The sequence below is a fragment of the Rhinopithecus bieti genome, unplaced genomic scaffold (genome assembly GCF_001698545.2).
Source record: "Rhinopithecus bieti isolate Rb0 unplaced genomic scaffold, ASM169854v2 scaffold_12070, whole genome shotgun sequence".
Classification (NCBI taxonomy): domain Eukaryota; kingdom Metazoa; phylum Chordata; class Mammalia; order Primates; family Cercopithecidae; genus Rhinopithecus; species Rhinopithecus bieti.
In genome coordinates this window covers 1,212,497-1,228,379 of record NW_016807449.1, presented here as the reverse complement: position 1 = coordinate 1,228,379, position 15,883 = coordinate 1,212,497, and the positions used below count along the sequence as shown (strand labels likewise).

At 57.3% G+C, this 15,883-nt stretch overlaps 1 protein-coding gene across 2 annotated transcripts in view; it reads right to left on the bottom strand.

Moving 5' to 3' along the window:
* LRRC4B (leucine rich repeat containing 4B) overlaps positions 1-15,518 on the bottom strand; it is a 43,557-nt gene extending 28,039 nt beyond the window's left edge. Inside the window, exons 1-2 of one of the 2 annotated variants that reach the window (XM_017882217.1) lie at positions 15,215-15,518; positions 7,386-7,717 (exon numbers count right to left, since the gene is read on the bottom strand). In XM_017882217.1, the coding sequence (XP_017737706.1) occupies positions 7,386-7,682 (297 nt within the window). In that variant the 5' untranslated portion in view covers positions 7,683-7,717; positions 15,215-15,518. Of the gene's footprint in view, positions 1-7,385; positions 7,718-10,063; positions 10,328-15,214 lie in introns of those variants that run through there. The other variant, XM_017882216.1, reaches the window with a different exon arrangement.
* Between the last annotated feature and the right edge of the window lie 365 nt (positions 15,519-15,883).

Below are 15,883 nucleotides of genomic sequence, written 5' to 3'. Positions count from 1 at the left end.
CTCGGCCAGCATTAGATTCTCATAGGAGCGTGAACCCTATTGTGAACTGTGCAGGCAAGGGATTTAGGTTGCTTGTTCCTTATGAGAATCTAATGCCTGATGATCCATCACTGTCTCCCATCACCCCCAGATGGGACCATCTAGCTGCAGGAAAACAAGCTCAGGGTCCCACTGATTCTAAGTTATAGTGAGTAGTATAATTATTTTATTATATATTACTATGTAATAATAATAATAGAAATAAAGTGCACCAGCCAGGCACAGTGGCTCATGCCTGTAATCCCAGCACATTGGGAGGCCGAGGTGGGCAGATCATGAGGTCAGGAGATCGAGACCATCCTGGCCAACATGGTGAAACCCCATCTCTACTAAAAATACAAAAATTAGCTGGGCATAGGCCGGGCATGGTGGCTGATGCCTCTAATCCCAGCACTTTGGGAGGCCGAGGTAGGCGGATCATGAAGTCAGGAGATCAAGACCATCCTGGCTAACACGGTGAAACCCCGTCTCTACTAAAAATACAAAAAAATTAGCCGGGCGTGGTGGCGGGCGCCTGTAGTCCCAGTTACTTGGGAGGCTGAGACAGGAGAATGGCGTGAACCTGAGAGGCGAAGCTTGCAGTGAGCCGAGATCGCGCTACCGCACTCCAGCCTGGGTGAAAATGCGAGGCTCCGTCTCAAAAAATAAAATAAAATAAATTAGCCGGGCATGGTGGTGTGTGTCTGTAATCCCAGCTACTCGGGAGGCTGAGGCAGGAGAATTGCTTGAATCTGGTAGGCGGAGGTTGCAGTGAGCCAAGATTGTACCACACTGCACTCCAGCCTGGTGACAGAGCGAAGCAAGACTCTGTCTCAAAAAAAAAAAAAAAAAAAGAAAAGAAAAGAAAAAAAATGCACCATCATAAATGTAATGCTAAAACCATCTCCTCGGCACCCCAGTCCATGGAAAAATTATCTTCCATGAAACCAGTCCCTGGTGCCAAAAAAGCTGGGGAGCACTGATGTAACCAGTCCCTTTCAGCAGGAGTTGAGGCTACTTCTAAATGTTGGAGTCGGGCCATCCTTAAACACAACTCTTTGAAGCCCCTCTAATAATTTCCATAGGATGGATTGGTTTGTTCCTTAAGCTGGAACCACACTTACTTGCCATACAACCTCATAGCGGGCCCCAGGAGGGCCCCAGGGTTGCCCGTTAAAAACCTTGGGTGGATTCAGCGGTACTTTGTTAAATTAAGTACATGAATATCCTATGGCCTGGCAATTCCCTCTGGGTATATATTCCACAGAAATGATCACGCAGCTCCCAGAGGGGTCCTGAGGGAGGATTTGCGGTGGGGCAGCTAGAAGCCTCCGGGACGTCCAGTCTCATCAGGAAGCAGTGGGGGACTTGGCAGGTGGATGGGGGTGGGTGCCCATCCATTCTGCAGCAGCGACAGCAGCAGAGTAGACACACACAGCAATGTGAACCACTCTCAGAAACACAGGCCGAGTGAACACAGTGAGACAAAGACAGCGCTCTTAACTCAGCTTCCTCTGCATAAATTAAGAATACATGCACACAAAACAACAATACCCATTTTGCAAGAACACACACAAGCAAAAAATCCACAGTAAACATATTAGGAGGACTTTCTGTGGGGAGAGGGGAAGGCGGGGATACGAGGATAAAAGGGAGGGAAAGAGGAAGGAGCCAGTCCGGTGAGGACCACGTGCCTGACTGAGGAGGAAGGAGTGGACAGGCTGGGCCCAGCCGAGGTGGCGCAGCTGCCCCCCAGGCCCAGAGGAGATGGAGGAGCAGATCTGCACCCGGTCTTCTCCCAGGGGTCCAGGGCATGTGAGCTGGGGGAAGGCAGTCTCCAGGCCTCTGCCTTAAAAGGCATTTCTGGAGACTCCAGGCTTGCAGGCCCTACCAATCTCAAAAAACAGTGGTGGGGCCGGGGGAGGGCCTCAGAAGATTGCTGATTTTTTTTTTTTTTTTTTTTTTGAGACGGAGTCTAGCTCTGTCACTCAGGCTGGAGTGCATTGGCACGATCTCGGCTCACTGCAGACTCTACCTCCCGGGTTCAAGCCATTCTCCTTCCTCAGCCTCCCAAGTAGCTGGGACTACAAGCACGTGCCACCATGCCTGGCTAATTTTGGTATTTTTAGTAGAGATGGGGTTTCACCATGTTGGCCAGGCTGGTCTCGAACTCCTAACCTCAGGTGATCTGCCTGCCTCAGCCTCCCAAAGTACTGGGATTATAGGCATAGCCACCACCCTGCCCGGCCATGATCTTTTAAAAATCACATCCTCTGTCTTACTATGGGGACTACCTACTGTCCCTGTCGTGTGGCAGAAGAACATTTTAACCCTCTCACCAAAGATGAATGGCAACATTCTAGCCTCCCAGAGAGAGGCCAGCACTGTCACCCCGTGGACTTAGAGTCCCTCAAAGTCCCCACAAGGTTCTTGCTGCCCGCACTGCGCCCAGGCCAGGGGCAGGCGAGAACAGGTGACAGGAGTCTCCGAGCCAAGCTCACGGGAGGGCGTTGTAGGGATTCGTGTCGGCTCCCACCGACAGATGGCTGCAGGGCCGCTGCCAAGGATCTAGGCAGGAGCTCGGGAGCTGGCCTCCCATTTACAGGCAAACAGCTGCTGGGCACCTCCTGCATGCTAGGCTCGGCCCTAGGTGCTGGGGATCCGGCAGGGAACAGTGCAAAGTCCCTGCCTTCATGCAGGTGGCGGCACAGCAGGGGACAGATGACAACCAAGGTGGCAGGCCACACGGGAGGCTCTCGAATCCCCAGAATTCAGCCTGTCGCTACCAATGCTTCAGTGCCAGGCCCTGGTATGTGTGTGTGTGTGCGTGTGTGTGCGTGTGTGTGTATGTGTGTGTAAGGGAGGAGTATACTCAAATGAGGAAGCCACATAGAACTCACAGGGTGGTGCTTCTGTCATCATCCCTCAGACCCAGAAACTTCGCTTCTAGGAATTTATCCCAAGGGCAGAGTCCAGAACGTTAGGAAGAATGAGGCAATGGATGTCCCCCGGGTGTTGTTCATATCAACTCAGAAACTGTAAATAAGGAGGCCGGGTGGGGTGGCTCACGCCTGTAATCTCAGCACTTTGGGAGGGTGAGGTGGGTGGATCCCTTGAGGCCAGGAGTTCGAGACCAGCCGGGTCAATATGGTGAAACCCCGTCTCTACTAGAAAGTACAAAAAGTAGCCGGGCATCATGGTGGGCACCTGTAGTCTCAGCTACTTGGGAGGTTAAGGCAGGAGAATCACTTAAACCCAGAAGGCGGAGGTTGCAGTGAGCCACGATCGTACCACTGCACTCCAGCCTGGGCAACAGACTCCATCTCAAAAAAAAAAAAGAAGAGCCTGGTTAATAAAGGGATGCTGGCCGGGTTGTGGTGGCTCGCGCCTGTAATCCCAGCACTTTGGGAGGCCAAGGCGGGCAGATCACCTGAGGTCAGGAGTTCGAGACCAGCCTGACCAACATGGTGAAACCCTGTTTCTATTAAAATACAAAAAATTAGCCAGGCGTGGTGGTGTACGCCTGTAATCCCAGTTACTCGGGAAGCTGAGGCGGTAGAATTGCTTGCGCCTGGGAGGCGGAGGTTGCAGTGAGCTGAGATCATGCCATTGCACCCCAGCTTGGGCAATAGAGAAAGACTCTGCCTCAAAAAAAAGAAAAAGGCAAAAACTCCATTTACAAATCAGCAGCAATTGTGCAACACACTGCGCATGGGCTGGGAGGGTGTCTGAATCCAAAGACAGCAAAGCAAAGGAGAGCTACCCGTGGCTGTGGATTTGTGGTTGGCTTCTGTCTTCCTGTTTTTACTTAGGTATATTTTCTAGTTTTTCTCAATTAATTTGTACTCATTCTGTAATAAGTAATTAAAAATACACTTCTGGCTGGGTTAGGTGGTTTATACCTGTAATCCCAGCACTTTGGGAGGCCAAGGTGGGGGAATTGCTTGGGCCCAGGAGTTCAAGACCAGCCTGGGAAACATAGTGAGACCCTGTCTTCACAAAAAAGGAAAAAAAAAAAAAAAAAAAAAAAGAAAAAAGTCGGGCGCAGTGGCTCACGCCTGTAATCCCAGCACTTTGGGAGTCTAACGCAGGTGGATTATCTGAGGTCGGGAGTTCGAGACAAGCCTGACCAACATGGAGAAACCCTGTCTCTACTAAAAATACAAAATTAGCCGGGCGTGGTGGCACATGCCTATAATCCCAGCTACTCAAGAAGGCTGAGGCAGGAGAATCGCTTGAACCCGGGAGGTGGTGGTTGCAGTGAGCCGAGATGGTGCCATTGCACTCCAGCCTGGGTAACAAGAGTGAAACTCCGTCTCAAAAAAAAAAAGGTAGTCCCAGCTACTCTGGAGGCTGAGGCAGGAGGACCACTTGAGCCAGGGAAGTTGAGGCTGCAGCGAGCTGTGATAGCCCCACTGCCCTCCAGCCTGAGTGACAGAGTGAGACCCTGTTCCTAAAAATGAAACTATTTACATAGACACGGGAAAGAGCCAGGAAGGTATTAAAACAAAATATAAACAGTAGTTATTTATATCTGGTGATGGAACTAGGGTGATTTTTTTCACTTTTTTATTTGGATAACTAAAAAGTTATTACTTTTTTTTTGAGACAGGGTCTCTCTGTTGCCCGGGATGGAGTGCAGTGGTGAAATCTCAGCTCACTGCAACCTCTGCCTCCTAGGCTCAAGCAATCCTCCCACCTCAGCCTCCTGAGTAGCTGGGACCACAGGCGCATGCCACCATACCTGGCTAATTTTTGGTTTTTTAGTGGAGATGGGGATTCGCCATGTGGCTCAGGCGAGGCTCGAATTCCTGGGCTCGAGCAATCCACCTGCCTCAGTCTCCCAAAGTGCTGGGATTACAGGGATGAGTCATCGCGCTGGGCTAAAAGTTATTACGTTTTAAAGAGCCTCTGGGCCAGGCACGGTGGCTCATACCTGTAATCCCAGCACTTTGGGAGGCCGAGGCGGGTGGATCACCTGAGGTCAGGAGTTCGAGACCAGCCTGGCCAACGTGGTGAAATCCCGTCTCTGCTAAAATATAGAAATTAGCTGAGCGTGGCGGCAGGTGCCTGTAATCACAGCTACTCAAGAGACTGAGGCAGAAGAATCGCTTGAACCCGGGAGGTGGAGGTTGCAATGGGCCAACATTGCGCCACTGCACTCCAGCCTGCGAGACAGAGTGAGACTCTGTCTCAAAAAAAGTAAATAAATAAATAAATAAATAGCCTCTGATTACCCTCGACGTGGTCCATGCCCCTTGCTGTCTGGGATGTGTCCACTGAGGGAGGTCAAGCCCACTGACAAACACTCACAAGCATCCACTCTCGTGGATTGGACGAACACGCCCTCCATCCCCGTCTCTGGAGGGGGTGCGAGAACCCCTGGTGGTTGGGGGGGGAAATGAGAAATGGAGGTGTCTGGATTCCTACTGATGTTTTTCACTCTCTGACAACGTCCACTTCGGTGTGCGCTTTACCAGGTGCGTGATATATGGAGGGAGCGGGCCTGTGCGTGACTTATCATAAATCATAAATGATAAATGAACATATATCCGCTGGTGGCGCTCAGCACATGTTTGTGGGACTGAATTGTTCACTGAGCTCCCCCCGCCACAAAGAGATACGGGTCCAGGTTCTACAACGGGGGTGTTGCCATGGCCTGGGGCTGCTGGTGAGTGGCATGGGTGCCTCCCCGTTCCACGCTCTCCCTGGCCGTTTCTCTAAAGCGCGTTTCCCTGGCGTGCCGTTCCATCCATTGGCTCCTTTTCCTCCTCGTTTCTTCCCCACTAGAAGGTGAGTTGCCGGGGCTAGGGCTGGGCTTTGCCTTGCTCGGTCACCACCCAGGACGGGGCTTGGCGCAGAGCCGGTGCTGCTGGTGTCTGTTGAACGTCACGTGTATAAATAGGGGAAGGATAGAGTGCAGGGAAGCTGGGGGCAGGTGCATAGGGACCGCATAGTGCGGAATGTCACTTGCTCAAGGGACACATGGACGGATTGGTGGAGACTGCAGCTAGGGAGATGCAGGGCAGACTCAAAGCAAACTGGCAGACATGGGAGCCTGTGGGAGGTGGGTGTGGACAGAGGGACAAGGCCTTGCAAGAGCAGGGGGTGGTGACAAGGCCCCTGATGTTTCTGGACCCCTTCGCTGGCCCTTGCCCCACAGCCACCAGGAAGAGACTGCTCCCTTGAGAGGTCCCCTTTTTTCCCCGAATCTGGCTCTCAGGATAGTCAGATGGGAGCGGCCAAGTCCTCCCACCCCTTCCCAGGGACCAGTCAGAAGAGCAGCTGCCCTTCTATCTGGAAGGTTAGATCTGGGGGAGCTGGGACCTCTGGCACGGGCGCCCTCTTCTCTCCCAGCTTTACAGGCTGGGGCAGGAGGAGGCTTGCTTGGAGGCAGGAGTTGTACCAAATCAACCTGGGGTAATGATCCCCCGGGAATCACTGGCAATGCCTGGAGACATTTTTGGAACTGGGGGTGGGGTGCTACTGGCATCTAGTGGCCGGAAATGCTGCTAAACATCCTACAGCATACAGGATAGAGCCCCTCACCCTGCCTGCCAAAGGATGATTTGGTCCCAAATGTCAATAGGGCAGAGGCTGAGAAGCCCTGCTTTCTAATAGCACAGCTCTGTCCCCCCAAGCCCTCGCTTACGGCCTATCCTAATCAGAGTCATCATTAATTGAGTGGCAGCTGCTCCATCCTGAGCAGCAGTCACAGGCCACCACGGCGCCAGGCACCAGAGCGATCTCAGCCTCTCTGCTCTCCAATTCTCACACCAGCTCCAGGAAATGGGGACGCAAACCCTGCACTGCCCGGCAAATGACCATGGAAACGCCTCCCGTCCTCTGACCACTTGCCAGGTGCCAGCACACAGGCTAAAGTACGAGACCCACAGCCCTCAGCCCTCACAGCAACGCCTCAGCACAGGGGCTCGCATCGTCCCCGTTTTTCAGATGAAGAAACTGAGGCTCAGAATCATGCTGCCACCTTCCCAAGGCCACGAGGGAGTGAGGTGGTGCAGATGCCACAGAGGTCCGCACGGAAGGGTTGCTCTCCACACCCCAGTGACTCCAGGGCTCAGCCTAGGCCGACCCGCCTGTCCTGTGCTGGGGGCTGGGCAGGTGGCCTGCACTTGGACCCCAACACAGTGGCTTCGAGACAGGGAGCACTGTGGTCCCAAAGCCCAGAGAGCTTCCGCTCCACCTTGGGAGCCCGGCTCCAGGTGATCGGATGCAGACCCACAAGTCCACGGGTGCTGGAGACAGGGAAGAGCCGGTGTGGGGAGGCCCAGAAGGGATGGGCTACATCTGCACGTCTCCCCAGTGCCCCCCTCCATGGTCCCCCTCCACCTGCTGGCCCCGCATACCTGGATGCCGTTCTCCTGCAGGTTCAGGTACCGTGTGTTGACGGGGATGCTGGCTGGGACCTCGGCCAGGTCTCTCCGTGTGCAGATCACCCGACTGGCCTGGTTGCTGCAGGAGCAGGCCGCTGGGCAGGAGGTGGCCGGTGGGGAGCCCCCTCCGGCGGCAGACGTCACGGCCACTCCACCTCCACCGGCCCCCAGGGGTGGGGAGAAGAGCCAGAGGAAGAGCAATGCCCCGTGGGGCCAGGACATCCTACCAGGCGGCAGCAGGGGGCACGGGGAGCCGCGGGCACGCGCCATCCTCAATGTTCATGCTCCGCGTGGACGCTGGGGGGCTGTGGGTGGGGGAAGACAGAGGGGAGAGGCTCAGTGAGGGACAGGAGCCCACGTGGCCTGGGTGCTTGCCAACACCCAGGCAGCCCCACCGCCGCCTCCCTGCCCCATGCCCAGAACCAAAGGGGCAGGGAGGGCGACAGCCGCCGATGGACCCACCCAGCAGGCTGGGGCAGACACAGGGAAGCGTGGCCCGCCCCGCCCCACACTAGCTCATCCTCTCCATGCTGGCAAGACTCTACGCCCATTCTGCAGCAGGGAAAACTGAAGCTAGGGGAGAGGAAATGCCCGTCCAAGGTCACTCAGCCAGTAAGTGCGGACGTCGTCCAGATTCAAAACCCAGCTCTTTGCACGATTTCAAAAAGGTAGATACATCAGAGGAGTGACAGAGAGACAGACAGACAGACAAGGCGAGGGGGCAGAAAGGGGGAAGAGCCAGCCAGGCGGCGAGGACCTCGCTCTCATCCCAACACCCACCCGGTCCCCTCACCACCTGCGTGGTCCCCTCGCCACCTGCGTGGTCCCCTGGGGGGTGGGTCCCAGCCTCCTCTCCCCTCCACTCCCACTCCCTCTCCCGCTCCCAGGGATGTTAGCGAAGAGATGCATTTCCCCCACCCCCTGTACCCTCAGCTGAACCGAAAGACCCTCCGCTGCACACCCTCCTGTCACTGCCCACCCTGTCCAGGCCCTGCGGGGCCCTCGCGGTGGCTTCAGAGTTTTAAGTCAGACTCATGGGAGAACCTGAGGGGGAGAGGGCTAAGGTGGCAGACAAGGCAACCGTGGAGGTGACAGGTGTGGGCAGGTGAAGGGAGGGCTGGGAGGCAGCAGGGTGAGGAGGGAGGAGACTGGAGTTTGTGTGTAAGGGTGGTTGGGGACCTCGCAGGGGGCGACACAGGCCGAGAGGCCACCAGCTGCACCTCCTCCTTTGCCCAGAGACTGTGGGTGCTCCAGGCAGAGACAGGCCCGGTGGGACTCATGCCAGCTGCTGCCGCAGGACCGAGCTCGGTTCTCGGTGAGGGGATGGGGAAGGGAAGGGGGTCCAGGGACTCTGCCTGGGTTCTGGGAGGAAAGCAGACAGTGGGGATTTGGGTCCTCTGAGAAGTCAGGCTGTACCTCCCCAATCTGTCCTGCCCCACCATTTCCCTAGAACCAGAGAGGGAAAGGGGATGGACGAGTCACAGCAATAGCAACGATACCAGTAACAATAGTCTCTCCGGAACACTGGGTAAGCCCTTGCAATGCAGCAAACTGTGTCCCGGTCGGCTCATGTAAGCCTCATAATGACCACAGGAGAAAGCTGTTAGGATGCCCAATTTACAGATGGGGACACTGAGGCACTACGAGGGAAAACAGCCTGTCCAAGGGCACAGAGCAGGCTGGGACGGCGCAGAGAGGGTACTTCGTCCCTGGGTCTACCCTCTGGCTCCCAGCCCTCCTTTGCATGCAGCATCTCTGAGTACACACAAATACACCCACACCAGCAGGCTCTGCCCCAACACAGGCCAACCCCAAATTGTTCCCAAGAGACCAGGAGGAGAGCAGGTCACACAAACACGCACACCAACCCACTCACGCACTAAGCAGTGATGGGCACGCCCTCTCACGGTGGACTCTCAGGCCCCCCGACACAGGCTCACCCCCAGGCACACGGCCGTGCACACACACAGTCACTCCCTCCTCCTGCAGTTTCCAAGACCATTTTAACCCAGATAAAAATGTGTGTGCATACATCTGTGTATCTGAGTGCGTGTGTGAGAGCGAAGGCTAGACAGAGACATAGAGAGACAGAGAGAGACAGAGACAGAAGCAGAGGCAGAGAGACAGAGAGAGGGGGAAGAGGGGGCTGGGGAGAGAAAGAGAGAGAGAGAGAGGAGAGAGAGGTTGGTTCTGTGTCTGCACCCGGGCTCATTTTTCTCCTGGAGGGCTGGGGCCGTGCGTCTGTGTCTGACTGTGTGAGTGCAGTGAGGGTTTTCATCTTCCTGAATGTGAACAGGGAGGTCGATGCCCAGTCCTTATCCTGGGTCTGGGGCTCCCACCCCTTAAGACCCCGGCGATGATCCAGCCCACACCCTCTTAGCCAAGGGGCTGGCCCAAAGCACAGGGCCTGGATTTGAGGGGGGGGGCGCACCCGCAGGGCCTGTGGGAGCCCACAGCATCCACCCCGGCCTCCAGGCCTGCCGCTGCTGTCTCTACCTCCGCATCTGTCCCCAGCTCTCCCGCTGCCAGCCCGCATCCCCCCACCCCCATCACGGCTTCTGCAGTGACTCGGCCTCCCTCCCCTTCCCCCCCTCGCCCTCCGCCATCTCCCGTCCTTTTCTCCCCCCAACCCCACAGTGGGGGACACTCACCCTGGTGGTTTGGCTTCTGCTGGGCCTCTCCCTGCACCCAGGCCCCCCCCTCCACATGCCTCCAGCCAGCCGGGGTCTCTGACTCCCCAGTTCTCCAGGGCTTCCCGTCGAGATCGTGCTGGGGGGGGGCGCAGGGGCTTCTTGGGTCTCCCCGCGCCCCCCCCACTGGTCTGTCGCCCTTCCCACCCCTGGGGGAAGGCTGTACTTTGGCCACTGCAGCAGTTCTCTCCTCCCCTCCCCACTCGCCTCCTCCGGTCTCCTTCCACCCCCTCTCCCACCTCTACCTCGACTCTCCCCCCACCGCAGCCTCCTTTCTCTCCACCCACCGACCCCAGCCCCCTTCTCCCCTCTCTCTGCCCCTCTCAGTCCTCCCCCTCTGCCTCTGGTACCCGTCCACCTTCTTTGGCCTCAACCCACTCCTGAGTCTCCCCCTCACAATCTTGCCTCCCTCGGGACCCCCAGGCCCCTTCTCTCCTTCTCCTCCATCTATTCCTCCCTCTTGCTCTGTCCCTGTCACCCTCTCATCGGCCCCAAGCCTGTCTCAGTCAGGTTGTCTGTCTGTCCGTCTGTCTTGGTCCCTTTCTCCCCGGCTCTGTCTCTCTCTTTCTCTGCGATTACAATTTCTAGTCACACGGCAGTGCAGAGCCAAGCTGTGCCTCAGCTCCCTCCCTCCTCACCCCTCCCTCCTTCTTTCTCTCCTTCTGAACGGGGAGGGCGCCTCTCCTCCCTCCTCCTCAGCCTCCCTTCCCTGTGCCGCCGGAGGGGAGGCCTCCCCCTCCCCCGCTAATCAAAGGCTCCGTTATCTAATTAACCCATTGGTTCTGGGCAGCCGAGGAGGCAGCCGAGGAAGGTCGGGGGAAGCGGGGGAGGAAGGTTGCCGGCTGGGCTGCCCAAGAAAGGGGGGTGGTTGGGCCGTGCCAAGCCGGAGCCTCGTGGCACACAGACAGCCTCGTCGGCTGTATAACCAGGCTGGGCCACCGCTGACCCCCCACCCCCATGGCCGGCTAAAACCACCCCTCCTGCATCACATGCCCCACCGGGTCTAGGCACACAATCTTGCCCAGGGTCTTCCTGCAGATGCCCCTGTACCCCAGGAACTCCCTCAAACCCCCACCATGCCACACAGCCTTTACTCCAACCCCCACACCTGATATACCAGCACTGGAACCTGCGACCTGCACCATCACCCCTGTCCTGCGACTGAGGACTAGCCCCTCTTCATGCCACAAAGACCCCCACCACCAGAGGCACCCCTCTCCCTGGACCTTAGCCAGATCCAGACATCCGACTCCTGACACACTTCTGCAAAATCGTCAGGGCAGCCACACTCATTCACTCAACTTATCCGCCCATCTATCCGCCCATCCATCCATCCATCCATCCACCCACCCACCCATCCGTCCGTCTATCCATCCATCCGCCAATCCACGCATGCATCCATCCATCCATCCATCCATCCATCCATCCATCCATCCATCCTTCCATCCGTCCATCCAACCAATGTCTACCCAGTCCCTGCTATGTGCCAGACACTGGCCCAGGACACCCATGGGCCACAAAAAGCACATCTTGAGGGTGGGGCACATTGGTGAGCGCCGAGAGGCCTGGGTTTGAGTCCTGACTCTGCTGCCACTTCCCCTGTAACCTCAGGCCGGTGGCTTCATTCTCCCAAGCTGCAGTTCCCTCCACTGTGAAACAGGGATAAGGAGAGTATTTGCCCTGCCTCCTAGGGCCGCTGGGGGCATTAAATCAGTAAATCCTCAGTAAAGGGTTCTGTCTTCACAACATATGCGGAATCAGACCCCAGAATCAAAGGATCTTTCTCCCCACCCCCAGGCTACTTCCCTGGCCTGGCTCCCATCTCCCTCTTGGACGATTACAGTGTCCTCCTCTCCAGCCTCCCCATTTCTACCTTCACCCCCACTCCCTGTGTGTGCCCCATGGGCAGCGAGAGGGATCCTGTCAACACCCAATGGACCCTTCTCTGCCTCTGCTCCACAGCCTTCCACGGCTCCCTTCCCACTCAGAGCAGAGGTGAGGACTTCACCGCAGTTTTCAGGCTCCCACTCTCCACCCAGCTCCTTCTCTGACCTCATCACCTCCCTCCTCCCCCTGCTCACTCGCTGTTTCCAGGCCATGCACACCCCGGCCCCAGGGCCTTTGCACCTGCTCTTCCCTCTGCCGGGAATGCTCTTCTTGAATTGTCCACAGGGCTCTTGCCTTGCTCTCTGTCAGGTCTGTGCTCCAACGCTACCATCTCAGGGAGGCTGTCCAGACCACCCTGCATCGGACAGCACCCCCATCCCTCTCCAGAACCTTCTCTGTTTCATTTTTCTCCGTGACATTTATCAGCATCTGAGCTTTTATACGGGCCGGTGCACTTGAATGCAAGTTTCCTGAGGGCAGCCAGTTTGTGACTCTTTGGTTCCCAGGACCCACAACAGGGCCTGACACATGGCAGTTGCTCACAAACACTGGGTTCAGGGATGGATGGGTACCGATCACCACTGGGAGTCTACTTCCCCCCACGCTCACACACAGACACCCGCACTCTCGGTTCTGCACACCGAGCCAGGCCGCACTGCACAACGCAGGCTCCCAGCCCTGGACGCCCTTGGTCCCCAGGTCCCCTTCCATCCCAGGAGGCCTGCTGGCAGAGGCAGCACCTTTTTTTTCAAGACAGAGTCTCACTCTGTTGCCCAGGCTGGAGTGCAGTGGCACAATCTCAGCTCACTGCAACCTCTACTTCCTGGGTTCAAGCAATTCTCCTGCCCCAGCCTCCCGAGTAGCTGAGACTACAGGCGCTCGCCACCACGTCCGGCTAATTTTTGTATTTTTAGTTAGAATTGGGGTTTCACCATGTGGGCCAAGCTGGTCTTGAACTTCTGACCTCCAGTGATCCGCCTGCCTTGGCCTCCCAAAGTGCTGGGATGACAGGTGTGGGCCACTGTACCTGGATGAGAAAGCACACCTCAGGCCGTGATGCAGCTGTTGTCAGCTGGACACCAATGTCCTGGGTCACCCTCCATGCCCCAGGTCACCATCCATGCCCCAGCACAACCCGGATGGCTAAGTCCTAGATACTACGTCTCAGGTTCCAAACAGGAGGTCCCAGCGCAGCTCCGTGCACCCACAGGAAAGTTACCACTCTGCCCAAACCTCAGATACCACCTGTGTGAGCTACACTCCTGGATACAGCTGCACACTGAGGGGGCACCTGGCCCCACCTGTCCCCAGATAGAGCCCTCTGACCCGGATAACAGGAATGCTGGCTAACCTCATCTCTTCTGCACACATTCTCAAAGCCAGGCATGGCACACACATCTGACTTGTGTGAACTCACTGAATAACGACCCCACTAAAAGTGGTAACATCCAACACACATCTGGCACTGACTGGGCACTGTTCTGAGAGCGTTACTTGCATTAGCTGCCACGGTGTGCATCAGTCCTCTGAGCTGCTATTACACCCAGTTCACAGCTAGGAAAGCTGAAACACAGAGGTACTGTCAGTTGCCGGAGGCGAAACACACGGCTAGGAAGTGGCCCTCCCAGGTCAGCCTAGCTAGAGTTCAGGGGCCCCAAAGACCCCCAAGATTGGCCTGACAACAGCAACAATTCCCATGGAGGTTGCCTCTGTGTTGGGGGCAGGGTGCAGGCAAGGCCACAGTCATGTTGAACAGCCACCCTTCCTCAGCCCCTGCAGTCACCCGCACTGCACAGGACATGACACGCCTGACACCCCATCATGGCTTCACGCCCCGCTACTGGAGGCTCCGTGGACTGCCCACTGCCCCCACGCACCCCTAGTAGTGGTGGGGAGTACTGATTACATGTGGGTGCCATGCTGTCCACTCCTCAAGCTGCTGGCCTCTCCCCACGACCCTGGGAGGAAGGGATGGTTTTTGTGCCCATTTGACGTGCAGAAGCAGATTCAGAGGCGGGCGGCACTTGTCAAAGGTTACACGGCCCTCAAGCAGCACAGCCGGCATTGGAACCCAGGCCTGGAACTTGGCCAGGTCACCACGGTTGCCTCTCCCACCCCAGCTGCCCCGGGAGAGGACCCATCACAAGGGTACACCTGTTCTCCTCCCTCACCTGGTGCAAGGAACAAGCCAGAGGTGCAGACACAGAAGGCCCCCAAAGAGGAGAATTATGAGGGGCAGAGAGTGGCAGAGTCACAGGGAGACAGTCAAAGGCATACAAGGAGGCATGAAAGGGGCAGGAGGGCAGGAGGCCCCGAGATGGAGCTGAGATCCAGGGGAAGGCAGAGGCTGGGAGGACCCGGGTGCTCGAGGCGTGAAGCTGAGTCCTCACCGGCTTCGCCATCCTCCCCAGCCCCAGCTCCGAGAGATCTCGGGCACTGTGCCTGGGAGGATTCAGGCAGATGGCAGATCGGAAACTCGGGGACCCAGGGGAGGCGGGGTGAGGAGAAATGGGAGGCAGGGAACGTTCCTGTCAGGCGCACTCATTTTTTGGGGTGGGGGTGGGGGGGTACATTCAGATGGCCAGAGGGAAGATAGGAAATTGACTACCATTGCAGCAAGAGGCCTGCAAGTTAGAGCTAGAGAAGAACTTTCCCACTGCGAGGGACTGGGGCAGAAGTGGAGCCTGGAGCCCAGAGGGTGGAGAGGGATCCAGGCCGGGGAAGGATGAGCCCTTCTGTCCCTGGAAGCTGGTCCTATGGGAGAGACCTGGGTTCAGGGGGAGGGGACAGGCTGCGCTGGCGTCAGGGAGGGATGAGACTTCCCTCATGTGCTTTTCTGAGCCAATCCATGTCCTGAATGCTTTCAAAATAAAAGCAACCCCACAGCCCCAAGAATTGTCAGGCTGCTATATTTCCAGGTAGAAGAACCTTAGGGAAAGGGCAGTCGAGGCCCCTAGGAGCTGCTGATGAGGAAGCAAGACTGGGGGTGCTTGGCTCAGCTCAAGGGTTTCCTGGACCACAGACCACTGGGCAGCAGGACCAACAGGCGGCCCGTGCAGTGGGGGTACAGTCGGGGTGGGGGTGAGGTGCAGTGGGGTGGGGTGAGGTGGTGACTTGCTTGGAGGGGGGCTGTCCTTTCTCGTGCAGCCACGCCAGCCTCCCCCAGGCTCCTCCCACCCACCAGGCGCCTCCCACCCAGGTTCCTCCCACCAGGTTCATCCACACCAGGCCCGTTCCCCTGAGAGGCCTTTGCCAGCCAGGGCTGTTCTTCCTGCAGTCAAGGTGGTTCTGCGTTCCCACGACGCCTCCAGGAGGTCTTCTTTGAGCTCCCCTACCATCCCTATCCCTTGCACTTCCTTTTCTTCACAGCTCGTGTCACGGCCACCCAGCACCTGATGCTTGGTGATTTGTTCCTGCGTTCCTTGCCTGCCTTCCTGCTACGAGGGGAGCTCCTGAGGGCTTTGTCGGGGCGTTCACGGCTGCATCCTCAGGACCTGCCACAGCGCCGGCCCCTCCGAGCCTCAGTACTTCCTGCAGGAAGGAGCGAGCCAGCGCCCCCTACCGGCAGTTCCTCTGCTGGCACCCGATGCAAGGAGCCCTGTGTCTCTAGGGAGGCGAGTGTGGGGGTAGGGGCTAAGTGAGAGGGTGGGCACAGGGTGGGCTCCGGAACGTCCAGGAGGGAAGCCGGGAGGAGGGAATGTCGAGGTGTTACAGAGGCCGTGGCAATGGTCCCGGGGGCCTCCTTCCTCCCACATCGGGCTGTGACAACAGAGGGGCAGCTTCAGCTCTGCGGGGTGAAGGTCCCCTCTGAGTGGACTGGAGCGGGGACTGCTGGAGGTCAAGGAGGAACTGCGCCAAGGGTCCGGGGGTAGAGGATGAGGCCGCGGCTGGAGC